The following is a 13,874-nucleotide window of genomic DNA, read 5'->3' on the forward strand; positions in this document are numbered from 1 at the left end:
AGTAATTCTATTTTTCTCTTTACTGCTATATAATAATATGATTTTAAATGTTACCAGAAATCGAAATTTGCTCCAAGAACATATAAATATGTATATATGCATATATTTATATTCATATTTATTATTATTTATCATTTTTATAGTAGAGTATACATATTTTTTTTTTACTGGCCAGTGTATTTATGATTTTCTTTCCAAGTCATATAGAAACTCTTAAATAAGGCCTTTCCTGACCCATCCAAACAAGATAGAACAAACATACGATCTGCTTCTGAACATAAATCTAAAATATCATATAAAGCATGTGCTAGAATGGATTTTATAGCTGGATCAGCAATACTCATAGTAGGATTTGACTGAATTGAAAAATATTCAATCAAAAGTGAAGGCGTATATTTAGCTGTCATCTTTTGTAATGTATGTACACTCTTTTTCTGTAACTGAACATTAGCCTTTTGCGGTATAGTGGTCAAGAGACGAGCAAGTCGATGTGCTGAGTTACTATCTAAAGGAAGAAACTCGGCAAATAAGGGAATGGTGCGTTCTGATGTAATGTATTTTCGCTTTCTATTGTTAACTAAAGAAATATTTGTTGATTTGAAACAATGAAATAATGATTGAATTAAAGCTATATAAGGTGGCATCATATATATAAGTTGATCTTTATGCTGGCTAGTAAGATTTGATAAAACTGAGCAAATATCAGCAAAAATCGTTTGAACCGTATCGCGAGTTAATTGTCCATTAAATCTTTCAGGTGCAGTAGAATGCACTGTTTGAGAAAGACATGACAATATCAAGGAAATATCATATTCACTAAAATGATATGACTATACATATATGTATATAAATATATATAAAGGAGGAGAAATTAATTCAAGTACTTTTTTTTTATAATGTAACTATACATTACTTGATTACTCGTTAACTGAATTAATAATTTCAACATTTGCTGTAAATACTTTAGCGATGTGGTTTTACCAGCAATAAGTGATAGTTTAACGATAATTGATGGAATCTGTTTCTTTAAACGACCCTTTTCGCCTACAATCAAAAAAAAAAAAGTTAAGAAAAAGGTCTTCTAAGAAATTATTTTACTTACTATCTTCGCAATGTTCTAATAGTTGCGCAAACAATATTAAGAACACTAAATGGTGTTGCTCTTTACTAGGGTTAGAACGGTTAGCCGCTTCTTCTTCTGCCTGTTCTAAAAAGCCATCAATAAGAACATCGTATTGTTCTTTAGATAGTGATTGGATCCATGCTGCAAAAGCATTTAATAAAACTTTGACTGATTCTTGAGCGCCTGTATTATAAACCAACGAAAATAGAAACCAAATTGAAGCTAGTACATGTTTGGTCATATCTATTTGCTGGTATCTTGATAAAATTGAACAAAAGGCTGCAATAAATTCAGTCGTCATATCTAATACGACCTTATTTTCAGACAAAAGTGTACATTGTAAAAATTGAATAAATGGTGAAGCTAATGCAGTTAATGTCTTTGAAAGCTCTTTTGCAGATATTACTAAAAAAATAAAATAAAAAACTTTTTTTTTTAAAAAAAAAAAAAAAAAAAAAAAAAAAAAAAAAAAAAAAAAAACATCCGTTTTGTTATACAGTTGAACTCATTCGTTTACCTTCATCAACATTAGGACCGACAATACGAGCATATTCTTGTAATAAACGAGTCAAATGAAAAACTCTTTTCATACATTCAAAAGTATGTTTATATTCTTGAAGAACTTGATTAGTGATATTATCTTTTTCCAAAATTATAGAGATGGTATTCTTGGTATCATTTAGATATGAAATAACAAATTGACTGACTTTACTTATAGTATCGGTAACGTGAATTATATTATTAAGGTTGATTTCAATAGTAGATTTCCTAGTAAAAAATATTATATAAGAGAAAATAGAAAATAATATAAACTTTACCTATTAGCCAAAACTAAATTAATCGCATTTACTAAATTGATTAATTTGTTCAAGTGTGTAAGCGAGATATCTTTGTTAAGAACTTTCGTTCGTTGGTTTAGGACATCTTTAAAATACTTTAATGAATGCTCTTCAGGTGTTTTGATACTTGCATTTAAAATAATTTTTCTCAAGACATTTAAATCGAGCTCATTCGTAGTCTGTTCAAGAGAATTAGATGATTGCTTATTAAACGAGATTAGCCAATTTAAAATCCTAGAATCCAGTCCCTATTTGATATATATATATATATTATGTAAGTATAGCTTCTAATCATGCCTTTCATTACGTACCAGAATACTATTAATACTGAAATAGTCCATAAATCTCAAATAAAGACTTCTACACATTAATGATACCTCGTTTTGAATAGCAAGATCTGTATTACTATTTGCAACTGACCAAATATCAACCAACGTAATCAAATACAATGTTTGCAAACGTTCATTCTTTTTGTAGTATTCATTAGGGAACAACAAAAGAAGTTTCATTAAGTTAGCTATCTTTTTAACATCTGCTGTATTTACAACAGTTGTATCTTCCTCCATAGCTTCATTCTCCTCTTCCATCGTGTTTGCAAGCTTAACAATATGATTTTGATTGAAGTTGAAAGGCTTTGAAACATCTATAGTAGAAATCATCTCTGCTGTAAGCTTTGCTACTTTTCCAGAGCTTGTATCTAATAATTTAGTTTGAAAATTTTGAATAATCAAGTTCAAAATTGTTTCAATGTTGCAATCTATTAAAATAAAAACAATTTAGAAATCATATATTCATAATATTTGATAACTTTTATACTCTACTTCTAAAACACTCTGCTTCATAAAAGTTGGCAGATCGTAGTAAAGTTTTATTTAAGAGCTGTGCTGTTGTTGCAGATTCTGAACTATTAAAATCATCTAATATTGAGGAATAAACGATTTTTACAAGTTTTTCGGCTCTACTATCGTCAATATATCGTCTGAAAAAAAAAAAAGAAAAATTAGAAAAAAAAAGTAAAAGAAAATAACTTAATAGTTATCCATATAAGCTTACATTATTAATTCAAACCATTCATCAGATATTAATTTCCAACAAGCAAGTTTAAGGATATTTTCATCATTGATATCAAGCAGAGATCCGTTCCATTCTGTATTCATACACCAACTATCATCCTTTAAAATAAAATCAATAACATTACTGATTAACTGAGGAGCTTCATTAACTGACAAGGATGATTGTAAAATAGAATTATAGTAAATGTGTTGAAATATAGCATTAACCTACAAAAACAGTCGTTAAGTTTTTTTTTTAAAAAAAAAAATGAAATAAGAATTTATACTTTTTCTTACAGTTGTAACAGCAATAATTCGAAGCATCAATGAATCATCTTTTATAGACTCTTGAAAGATTTGAATATATGATGAAGCTAACCATTCTTGATCTTCTAGACTGATTTTCGAAACATAAATATCGAAAAAAACGTCAGCCAAGGTTGAATGAATTTGTAAAGCAGGTAATAGGACATCATTAGATTTAGATTTTATCCAATTATCAATACTAGGTTTAACAAAGCTATTAAAAACTGATAATACTGGAGCTTCGAATGTTTGGAACTGATCTAATCGTAGGGCTTTTGTGAACTCCACAAAATAGACAGTGACTAACGCTACTTTAGTGTTTTCTGTGCTCTTAAAAAGTTCTATTAATTGTTCCTGAAAGCTTATAAAAATACCAAGTGCTTGAGCAGTTGGCATAGACTTTGTGATCACAGTCGAAAACCTAAACAAGTGTTAATAAAGAATTATATAACTTATTTTTATATTTAACTTACTCTTTTAGAAAATCTCTAGAAAACATAGGGTTTTTTAACAACTCAAATAGCTTGTTTGATTTGATTTTTGTTATATGTGTAAGTAGATCGTTTATAAAAGTATCAATTTGACGAGAAGCAGAATACGTTTTTAAAATAGATTTAATAAGCTTAAGACACGATGCTTGAGCATTTTTATCACACTAAAAAAAAAGTAATAATAACAATAGAAATTAGTATTTTTCTATTTAACTTGTATAAATACTTACATTTAGCATAACTGGCCAAAAGATTTCAATACAATTTTCAATTATTGAAAAATCAATCTGAAGAAGAGTATCAACTATATCCAAAACAAGGCCTTGACTGTATCCTATATTCATATTTAAGTATCACACACTTATCAGTTATATATCTTTCTTACTTTTTGGATCATTGATATAGCTTATAATATCCTTTGTAATCTCACTCAAAATACTTTGCTGATATTTTGTTATATCATCATTACGCATATTATATACATTCAATTCCAATACTTGTTTCAAAAGCTGGCATAGTATGTCAAGATAAATATCTATAGCTGTATCTTTTATATTTGACAAAATTCTCAATAGATAGATAAAAAAACCAAATTCAACCATTCTGTTAATATCCTGTGTTGCGCTTGTACTACGCTTTTGTCTGAATGCGCTAAGAAAAGCAGAGAATAAGACGGGCGTAATATCCAAAACTTTTTTTTTTTGTTCAAAAATTAGTCATTGTGCTTTTAATTCAATTTTTTTTTTCTTACATACCATCTAATAATTCATCAGTATCCTTTGCATTTTTCACCATAGTGTCAAGTGTATCAAATAATTTAATAACATAGCTGGCCTGTTTTGCATTATTATTAACTTCTTTTAAGACAGAAGTAAATTCCAATACAGTATCCGAATGAAATAATGCATGACAAACAATATCAGTGATAAGTTGGGAAACATTTGATGTATCTTTGCTCATTTTTCGACGGACATTCAAGAATTTAGGCAATGGTTTTTCTACAATATTTAAGAAGATCTATAACACTCGTCAAGTTTTGATTCATTTTTTTTTTTTTTTTTTTTTTGATAGTAATATGAATATGTACCTTTTTTTGATTAGCTGCTGAAACAAGTTGCAAATCATACTTTTTTAAAAGAATTTGAGCAATTAAAGCAAGTGAATGTAAAGTCTCTTCGTTGCTATCACAAGTTGTAAAGATGAATAAGATTTGCTCGACAACACTCGAAACGTGTTCAAAAGCTGGTCGATAAGCAAATGTGCCATCAAACAAAATCTCGAGACTTCCATATATTATTGATAAAAATTGACTTTTATTATATTTATCATTTCGATATAGTTCCTGTAAGGTTATTGATATAGAAGATAAAAGATTAACTTGAATCGTAGGTGTAGATTGCTTTAGATCTGATTTGACTTTATCGTGATAGTGCTTTAAAAGGTCAAATAGTAGCTTCCAATAAGGTAACTGCAATAAACAGCAATCATTCATCCTAAACCAATGGATCAGTTTTATAAATATAATACTTTATTTTGATGATCTTTTATTGTTTACTTTTTGAGATTAGGTCTAGCAAAAGTTGAACAGATCCATTCAAACAAAAATTCGCTTTTGTTAGGAAAGAAAACAGCATCATTGGTCCATGCTTTATTTGCTATTTCTATTCTTTGATTTGCAGAAAGACCAGCTCCTTTAAGAGCTTTTGCGATTTTTTCTGAAGTTAATTCATCCATCTGTCAAAATGATGATTGAGTTTACCTGTAATTTTTTTTTTTTTATTTATTTTATTTTTTTTTTTTTTTTTATTCTATTCTAATTACTGAATAATGGCCGTCACACTGTGACTACAGCATACATGTGTAAGGCCATCTCTAAACTTTTGTTTTTTTTTACCAGTTAATTATGACTTATATTATCCCTCAAAAACACATTGTCACTAAGGAAGATCTTGATGAATTCTTACATTCATCTGCTTATAAAGAATATATTGAATACATAGTGCGTTTAAATGACTCTATTATAAATCTGAAAATTGATTCGGAAGTCAGAATCTCAGAGGTGCATATCATAGACTAAAAGTACACACATGACAAAGAAACTAACTATTTTTCAGTAGAATGTTCAAAAAGTTTTATCCATATTAGAAACTTTACTACAATATGTCAAACAAATCCCTCCGGTTGAAAATTCAAAATCACGCTTTGGTAATCCAGCTTTTAGAACATTCTATGATAAAGTAAAAGATGTAAGGCATCTATTTTTTATTTATTTTTTTTTTTAAAAAAAAAATATGAATATATATAAAGTTTTAGATTGACACATTTGTTTTATAGTCAATTTCAGACCTGCTCAAACCACTAGTTCCCGAAGCAGCTATTAAGGAAGTTGGAACATATTTATGTGAAAGTTTTGGTAATCGAAAACGAATAGACTACGGTACAGGACACGAAGCCAATTTTATGGCATGGTTGTAAGTGAATTTATCGAAGTCTATATACATACATGCATACATACATATAGATATTCATTCATTTATTCAGGCTTTGTTTGGAGAAATTAAATGTACTCAGTACAGACGATGATACAGCTGTTGTTTTACGTATATTTGTCAAGTATGTTAAAATATTGATAATCAAAAAGATTTATTAATAAGCTTTTTATAAGATATATTGAATTGATGAGACAATTACAATTTCAATACTGGCTTGAACCTGCCGGTTCTCATGGTGTATGGGGTCTTGATGATTATCATTTTTTACCATTTCTTTTTGGATCTGCACAGCTATTAGGTACAGCAAAATGAAAGGATCTGATATAACTTTATTTTAATATTATTTTTCTTCTTCTTCATAGATCATAAATATATTAAACCTAAATCAATTCATGACGAAGATACTGTACAAGAATTTTCGAAATCATATATGTATCTTGCATGTATCAAATTTATTAATACTGTAAAGACAACTGCTTCCTTAAGATGGCATTCACCTATGTTAGATGATATCTCTGCTTGCAAAACATGGGTTAAAGTAAATCAAGGTATGATTAAAATGTATAAAGCAGAGGTATTATCCAAGTTGCCCATTATGCAGCATTTTATGTTTGGAAGTCTTATTCATTTCGAAGGAGGTCATCCTGTGACAGAAGATATGGAAGATGAATGTGGACATGTTCATATGAGCAAGTCTGGAAATGAAGGCGTGTATGCTTTGGGTCAAGAATATCCTGATTGCTGTGGTATCCCTGTTCCAAGTGCTATTGCTGCTGCTGCTGCTTTAAGAAACAATGAGGGAGTACCTAAGCCTCGACCTATCCCTTTTGATTAATATAAATTATCTTGAAACCCAATTTTTCTTTTATTATCTTTTTTCGTCACCAAGTCGATAATAAAGCAAAAAAAAAAAAAAAAAAAAAAAAAAAAAAAAAAAAAACGATTTATTTAACAGAAATACTACAAAGTTTGGCTATCATGCCTGATAATTGAATAATGCTTTGATGACCATCTAAAATACGCATGTGTGTAAAACCAATTTCTTTTAAATAATCTAATCTCAATTGTTCATTCATTTCAGTATAATTCCTTGTAACACGGAAAATGGTTGTAATAATATCTAGAGAAGAGTATCCAAGATCATATAACTGCTCCATACAAGTAACAGCTTCATCCACATTACCTTCAGAACATTTTTTTAAGATATGTTGAATTACAATAGGATGAGGCTGGTCGCAAATCTTATAAACGTTCTCTGCATTTACATATTTAAATCCATAATGAGTTGATTGTAAATTATTAATAGCCTGACGCATATCACCATCTGCAGTAAATATCAACGCCTCTAAACCTTCATCATTATAACTAACCTATAAATAAGTCAATAAATGGATAAGTTATGTCTTTTTTTTTTCAAAGCTAACCTTTTCTGCCTGACATATTTCTAATAATCGACGCAAGATTTGCTCATCGGTTAATTTGGTATAACGTAAAACAGCACAACGAGATTGAATGGGTTCAATAATCTTGTTAGATTGATTACAAGCTAAAGCAAATCGAGTTGTATTTGAATAAATTTCCATGGTTCTGCGAAGTGCCTGTTGTGCACCTCCTGTCATACTATCTGCTTCATCTAAAATAATAATCTTATGTTTTCCTGGTGGTAAAGTTACTTTTTTCTGAGCAAATGCTTTAATTCTATTTCTAACAACATCGATGCCTCTATAAAATAAAATAAAATAAAATAAAATAAATATACATGACGATGTTATTCATGTTCTTCTTACCTATCATCAGAAGCATTTAATTCAAGCACAGCATCTTTATATGAAGGGCCCAATAAATCATGAGCCAAACACAATATGCTTGTCGTTTTACCAATACCTGGTAAACCCTTTTAAATTTGTATAAGTATACATACTAAAATATATAAAGCAACTTACAGTTAAGATGACATTAGGGAGGTTACCATCCTTTGCAATTGTTTGTAATCTTGATACTGTATCTTCATTACCAACAATATCCTTTAACGTCACAGGTCTATATTTTTCCACCCTACAAAATTATGAATAACATTTAAAGAATAAAGATAATAAAAAATTTACCAAGGCAAAATAAATCCATCTTGATTACTGTCATTTGAACTTCCACTTACTGATGGAGCATCTATATCCATTGCTGTAGCCATTATTATGGATTATTATTTATAGTAAGTCAAAAAAAAAACACGAACACGCTTTTTTTTTTTTTTTTTTTTTTTTTACAATAAGGAATACATTTGACTGCTTTTTTTTATATATGAATATAGATAAATCATATCATACAATCTTCGATAAATGTATAAGCTTTTAATACAATATGCCCAATTCTTTCACTAAGCTAATATGAATATAATATTAAATAGATATCGTTTGTTGAATAATATTTGGTAAATGAATACAATTAAAATAGTAGTAAATTTTAACTTTTGACTTACTACAGTTACGCATTGATATTACAATGCTATAATTATCTATTACGAAACAGTAAGTCTTTATTTGTTAAAGTGTTTTATTTATTCTTCATTGTCCTGATAATAAAAAAGAAATAAACTTAATGCAGACAGTAATAAAAATAATAAGGATATACCAATTGATTTTCATTGATTTGGGGGGAGGAGTATATAGGCTATTCTATATCAGTAGCAATATAATCAAATAGAACAGATGCTACATTATTTATTAGAGCACAATAATCTTCTTTTAAGATACCAAGCCTTTAGTATTCTACGCACATCTATATCACTTGTTTAATCTATGCATATGCATGTTGATCCAACATAAAATGTGTGGACGTAATTCTTTAACTATAGTTAAGCTTATAGTATGACCAAATATGTGTACATCTCCCAATAATGCATATCTCTTTTTCTTTGGAAATAGTTGCATGTTTAGTGAACTTATTTTCATATTTAGTTAATCTTGTTTTGAAGAACATTAAATGCTTAATCTTTATTGTAATGTTCTTTAATAGTCCTGCTCTTTTTTTTTTTTCACTCGTTTATTTAATAATTTTTTCCTCCTCTACCAGTTGATTAACAGTCTCTTCAATCGAAGGATAAATAATGGATATGAACGGTTCAGTAAATAAAATAGTCTATTCAATATACTTGATATGTGGACAATTTTAAAACTATGGTCTAGTCGATTATGATATGATTCGATAACTAGTAGAAAACTGACTGAATGAATCAATAATAAAATTATAACAATAAATGATATACGTCTATAAATAAGCTTTTCAAATTCTACAAAAGCAGTAACAAGAGAATGCGGATCGCAATTGGCTGCACTTCATCTTCTTTAAAAGGAATACAATCTAACTGAAATAAAGTGGATGCATTTTTTTTTTGTCTTTTGTTTTCAAAAGTATGTTCATCTATTTAAAATAGGACGATTCTAAACGCATATTAGGGTAGGGGTGTGGATGTACTAGTAGCTATAAGGGGTTCCACTCTTGTCAATTAGAATAATACAAAAGATATTCTAAATCATGATATAAAGTTTCAACTTGTAATACACAACAGCCCTGAAAATTGAACAAAAATAAAGTTATTAATGTCAGTGATAATGTAGTTTAGCTATACATTACTCAACGAAAGAAAATATATAAATTGGAATTTCCTATGTTCAATATCATGTAGTAGTTTACGAAATTAAACACTCAGAGAGTTATAACCCGAAAATATATCCAAGAAAATATAGCCTACCATTTTTACCCGATGATGGTAACACTTTTTTTGTTCTTGATAATTTTGAAATTATTTATTCTACATTAACAAAACAAAAAGTCTACTAAGGTCTCGGCAGATTATTACATAAAGTCTTTCTTGTTTTTTTGTAAAAATAAATAAATGAACAAGATAATGTCAGGCACTATATAAATGAAATGAACATGATATATATATATATATATGTTTCTTTTCATTTACAAACATTAGGTTTTTTATAGCCCATATAATAGCATTGAGAGCATTGCAGTCGGCGCTACTTGTAAAACTCATAAATATTGAAAGTTATTTTTATTTTATTCTATTTTTGATTTGATAATAGCATATGTTACTACTATACTTGGGTTTCGAAAGCAATTACGAAAAATTTGTATAGTCATCAGAGAAGTCTTATGCAGAATTACTTAATATATACGATAGTGCTCTTTGCAATTCTATAAAAAGATTTTTTTTTTCTAAATTTATGTTATTTACGCGTTTTATGAATTTTACTAAAGAAGAAAAAAAAAATTACTGCTACACATATTGACACTCATCTCGTTACACTAAATCAAAAAAACAAATTACCTATTAAAGATGTAAATTACGCGTTATTTTAAAATAACAGTTATTCTATTCTTATAATCTTAATCCAGTTTATAATTCTTACAGTAATGATGTTAATCATAAAAGTAACATATTGTGGAATTAAGTTATTCGACTTTACTTTTTTTTTTTTTTTGTCGTTTTTATCTCTTTATTAAAGATTTGATAAATAAGATTCAATAGAAAATTAATTTTCATTTTGATTTATAGTCACTTTTAAACATTCGAATATAAATAGTAAATTTCATTGATAAGTTGGCAGATAATTAAAAAAAAAATGTATATATATAATTCTAAAGAAACAAGTATTTTCATAAACAAGTTGTAATGTGTTGTATAATAAATTTATATTAAAACAGCATGTAGTTGAAAATACAACAAAAGCTAAATAAAGTAAATGTTTTTACTGGTGTAGATACATTAAAAAAAAAACTACTTTTTGTTGTTGTTCTCTATAGAATTAACAGAAGTTCTTTCTTTTCATTTCTGTATTGCTTTTATGCAAGATAACCAATTTAAAATTATGATAAAACGCCATCATATCCATGGCAAAGTAATTTGCAAAAGAATAAAAATAAAATTGAATGCCTAAAGTATTTCTCTTGATACGTTTTTTTTTTTTTTTTTTTTTTTTTTTTTTTTTTTTTTTTTTTTTTTTTTTTTTTTCGATATGAATAGATAAGAAGTTGTCTTCTTCTTTTCTGCTTTGTATAATGCATATTATATATGTCTATGTCTTTACAATTATATGTAGTTTATTAAATACATAATAGATATATAATGATTACAATAGTTTTAACATATAATATAGAATAAGAATATGAATCTAAAATAATATATAAAGATATATAAATATATATATACTAAATGATTAAAGAAAAAATTGGGTATTTTTGTATATTAAGTATTAGAGACTATCAATTAATCTGAGTATCCTGAAAGATGCTTAATTGTGTCAGAGAGAACTGGAATTGAGGCTACAATGACACCAATTGTACCAAACATAGCAAAGGCAATAGATGCCATACCACTAGCCTTTGGGTTTTTAGTAATAAGATAAGCAGTACCTACACCGTGGGAATTACTACCCATAGTAATACCAATAGTCATATAGTCATCTTTTAATAAAATAAATGTTAATAACATAATATATCATTTAATATATATATATAACTTACCATCTTTGACACGAGCCAACTTCAGTAGATAAGGACCAATTAATGGACCTGTAATACCAGTAAATACGATGATACAAGTCACTACACTTTGATTAGAACCAAGTACTTCAGCAATAACAATACCAATAGCAGTAGTAACAGATCTTGAACTCCAGACAAGACAATAACTTGGTGGTAAGCCAATACCATGAGCAAATAAAGGAGTTACAAACATAATTAAGAAAGCCATAGGTACAATTGAACATGTAATAATGGCCCACTAGAATGTAAAATATGAGATATATGATATAACAAAATAGAATATATATCTATATATATATAAACCAACTTACTTGACGTAAAGATGTAGGTCTGCTTTTATATACATTAAAAGCTAAAGAAATAATAGAAACATCCATAGCAGCTGATAATATATCACCACCGCCTGGCCATCCAACGTCTGTCTTTTCAACAAGTGAAATAAAGCTGATACCTGTCTTGTAGACATTCACTCCATAGATGATATCGAAACCTTTCACTCTTTCAAAATAAGCAAGACCAGCTAAAACACAAGCTGAAGTGACAATGATAGGATGAATGATGATTTTCATTTTTGCAGGCATTCTGCTTGCAGCTGAATACAATAAAAGAGTCATACTAAAATAAAGAAATAGTCTGAAGAATGGCATGGCAGGACTATCATGTGATAATGGCAAAAAGACAAAAGCGCAGATACAAAATATAATAAATAAGGTAAGATCATCAAAATTAGATTGTTCCATACACCAAACAGCGAAAGCATGTAAAGGACCATGTCTTTCTCTTTGATGATGATGATGAGGTTCATATAATGCATTCGTATCGCTCATACAGCATCGAGAGTTAGGATGATCATGTTGATGTGAAATAATAGGTGGTGATGATTTTCCTGTAAGTGTGCTTGCACATGAACCGCCATCATCGTCAGATAATTGTCGAAGTGGAATAGGTATCGTTACCACAGATGAAGCACGTTGTAAATGTGCAAATCCGGGACTACCTATCTCTGCTTCTTCTGTGTCTAAAGCAGGATTTGCTGGCATTTCTATTTTTTCTGTTATCGCTACCGTTGTATCATTAGAAGATTCTTTATATCCTAAAAATGGCGAAAAAATGATTAAACGTAAAACTCGAACTAATACAGTGCAAGTAGTGAAACCGATAATATAAGCAACAACTATATATGTAGTATATACATAGATATAGATAGATAGATAAGAATATAAATATTGAACATCAAATATTGAAATCTATATTTTTAAACATACTGAAAATACAAATCATTCTACCCACTTCAGGACCTGTTGTAGATGGATTCTTTACCATCTCACAAAAGGCAGGAACAAACATGATATTCATACTTCGTAAAGCAAAAGAAAAATATGGATCAAGCACTTTTACAAGATTGTCGGTAAATTTAGGGAATATAGCATGAGAAATCAAAAGTAAGACAAGAAGCACAATCATGCCAGCCACACTAGAGGGGAACTTATGTAGATTTGGTATTCGATGAAGTACAGCATAGACTGCCCAATCGTATAAAAAGCCTATGATAAAAAATATAACATTGAAAACCCAACGTCGTAGATCATTTTTAATGCTTGGTAAATTTTTGATGTAATCGGGAACTTGTTGCCCAAGAAATTTTCGAGTTTTATTTGATATTTGATTTGTCTTTTCGTTTAATTTCCTTAGATGTGGTTTTTGCATTTATTTTTTACTTTTTTTGGAAAAAATAAATATAAGAAAACAAAATAAGAAAAGAAAAAAGAGTATAAAATCTTTTTTATAACATGAATTATGAATATATTTCGGAGTAAAAAGTGATAGGTTTAGCCAAAGATGATAAAAAAAATTGACTGAAACGATATTATTTTTCTATAATCGCGTTATAGAAAAAAGAAAAAAAAAAAAAAAAAAAAAAAAAAAAAAAAACTTTGTATATTATCTAAAAGTAAAAATCCAATTTGTATAAGTATTTATGTGATAAAATATAATTTAGTTGCTTCAGTTTAAATATA

At 28.2% G+C, this 13,874-nt stretch overlaps 4 protein-coding genes across 4 annotated transcripts; 1 reads left to right on the top strand and 3 right to left on the bottom strand.

Moving 5' to 3' along the window:
- Positions 1–164: 164 nt before the first annotated feature.
- On the bottom strand, positions 165–5,545 carry BX663DRAFT_481772 (Urb2/Npa2 family-domain-containing protein; the record flags this gene model as incomplete). Its single annotated transcript, XM_051524372.1, has 15 exons — positions 165–830; positions 914–1,044; positions 1,103–1,528; positions 1,641–1,891; positions 1,942–2,210; positions 2,274–2,719; positions 2,784–2,941; positions 3,016–3,242; positions 3,312–3,741; positions 3,794–3,975; positions 4,042–4,145; positions 4,197–4,502; positions 4,567–4,828; positions 4,899–5,304; positions 5,367–5,545. The coding sequence occupies 15 exons, from the start codon at positions 5,543–5,545 to the stop codon at positions 165–167; spliced, it is 4,443 nt and encodes a 1,480-aa protein (XP_051387419.1).
- Positions 5,546–5,714: 169 nt separating this feature from the next.
- On the top strand, positions 5,715–7,138 carry BX663DRAFT_424829 (Phosphotyrosyl phosphatase activator; the record flags this gene model as incomplete). Its single annotated transcript, XM_051522456.1, has 6 exons — positions 5,715–5,870; positions 5,929–6,057; positions 6,146–6,282; positions 6,353–6,424; positions 6,477–6,601; positions 6,666–7,138. The coding sequence occupies 6 exons, from the start codon at positions 5,715–5,717 to the stop codon at positions 7,136–7,138; spliced, it is 1,092 nt and encodes a 363-aa protein (XP_051387420.1).
- A 106-nt stretch (positions 7,139–7,244) lies between these two features.
- BX663DRAFT_463560 (P-loop containing nucleoside triphosphate hydrolase protein) lies at positions 7,245–8,519 on the bottom strand (the record flags this gene model as incomplete). The annotated part of the gene is made up of 5 exons (XM_051523994.1): positions 8,409–8,519; positions 8,247–8,358; positions 8,091–8,197; positions 7,728–8,025; positions 7,245–7,673 (listed from the first exon to the last, which is right to left on the bottom strand). The coding sequence occupies exons 1-5, from the start codon at positions 8,489–8,491 to the stop codon at positions 7,248–7,250; spliced, it is 1,026 nt and encodes a 341-aa protein (XP_051387421.1). The 5' UTR covers positions 8,492–8,519.
- A 2,861-nt stretch (positions 8,520–11,380) lies between these two features.
- BX663DRAFT_490920 (LrgB-like family-domain-containing protein) lies at positions 11,381–13,742 on the bottom strand. Its single transcript, XM_051524982.1, has 4 exons — positions 13,122–13,742; positions 12,168–13,030; positions 11,836–12,094; positions 11,381–11,775 (listed from the first exon to the last, which is right to left on the bottom strand). The coding sequence occupies exons 1-4, from the start codon at positions 13,561–13,563 to the stop codon at positions 11,579–11,581; spliced, it is 1,761 nt and encodes a 586-aa protein (XP_051387422.1). The 5' UTR covers positions 13,564–13,742; the 3' UTR covers positions 11,381–11,578.
- Between the last annotated feature and the right edge of the window lie 132 nt (positions 13,743–13,874).

Source organism: Cokeromyces recurvatus (assembly GCF_025118155.1).
Source record: "Cokeromyces recurvatus strain NRRL 2243 chromosome Unknown BX663scaffold_1, whole genome shotgun sequence".
NCBI classification, from domain to species: domain Eukaryota; kingdom Fungi; phylum Mucoromycota; class Mucoromycetes; order Mucorales; family Mucoraceae; genus Cokeromyces; species Cokeromyces recurvatus.

What these genes read in the sequence shown, in the direction of transcription:
- BX663DRAFT_490920 (XM_051524982.1), bottom strand. Translation starts at nt 13,563, where the DNA reads ATGCAAAAACCACATCTAAGGAAATTAAACGAAAAGACAAATCAAATA. An exon ending in TAGAATGATTTGTATTTTCA is followed by an intron (nt 13,031 to 13,121) that starts GTATGTTTAAAA and finishes CTACATATATAG; the next exon opens with TTGTTGCTTATATTATCGGT. An exon ending in GACCTACATCTTTACGTCAA is followed by an intron (nt 12,095 to 12,167) that starts GTAAGTTGGTTT and finishes TTTACATTCTAG; the next exon opens with TGGGCCATTATTACATGTTC.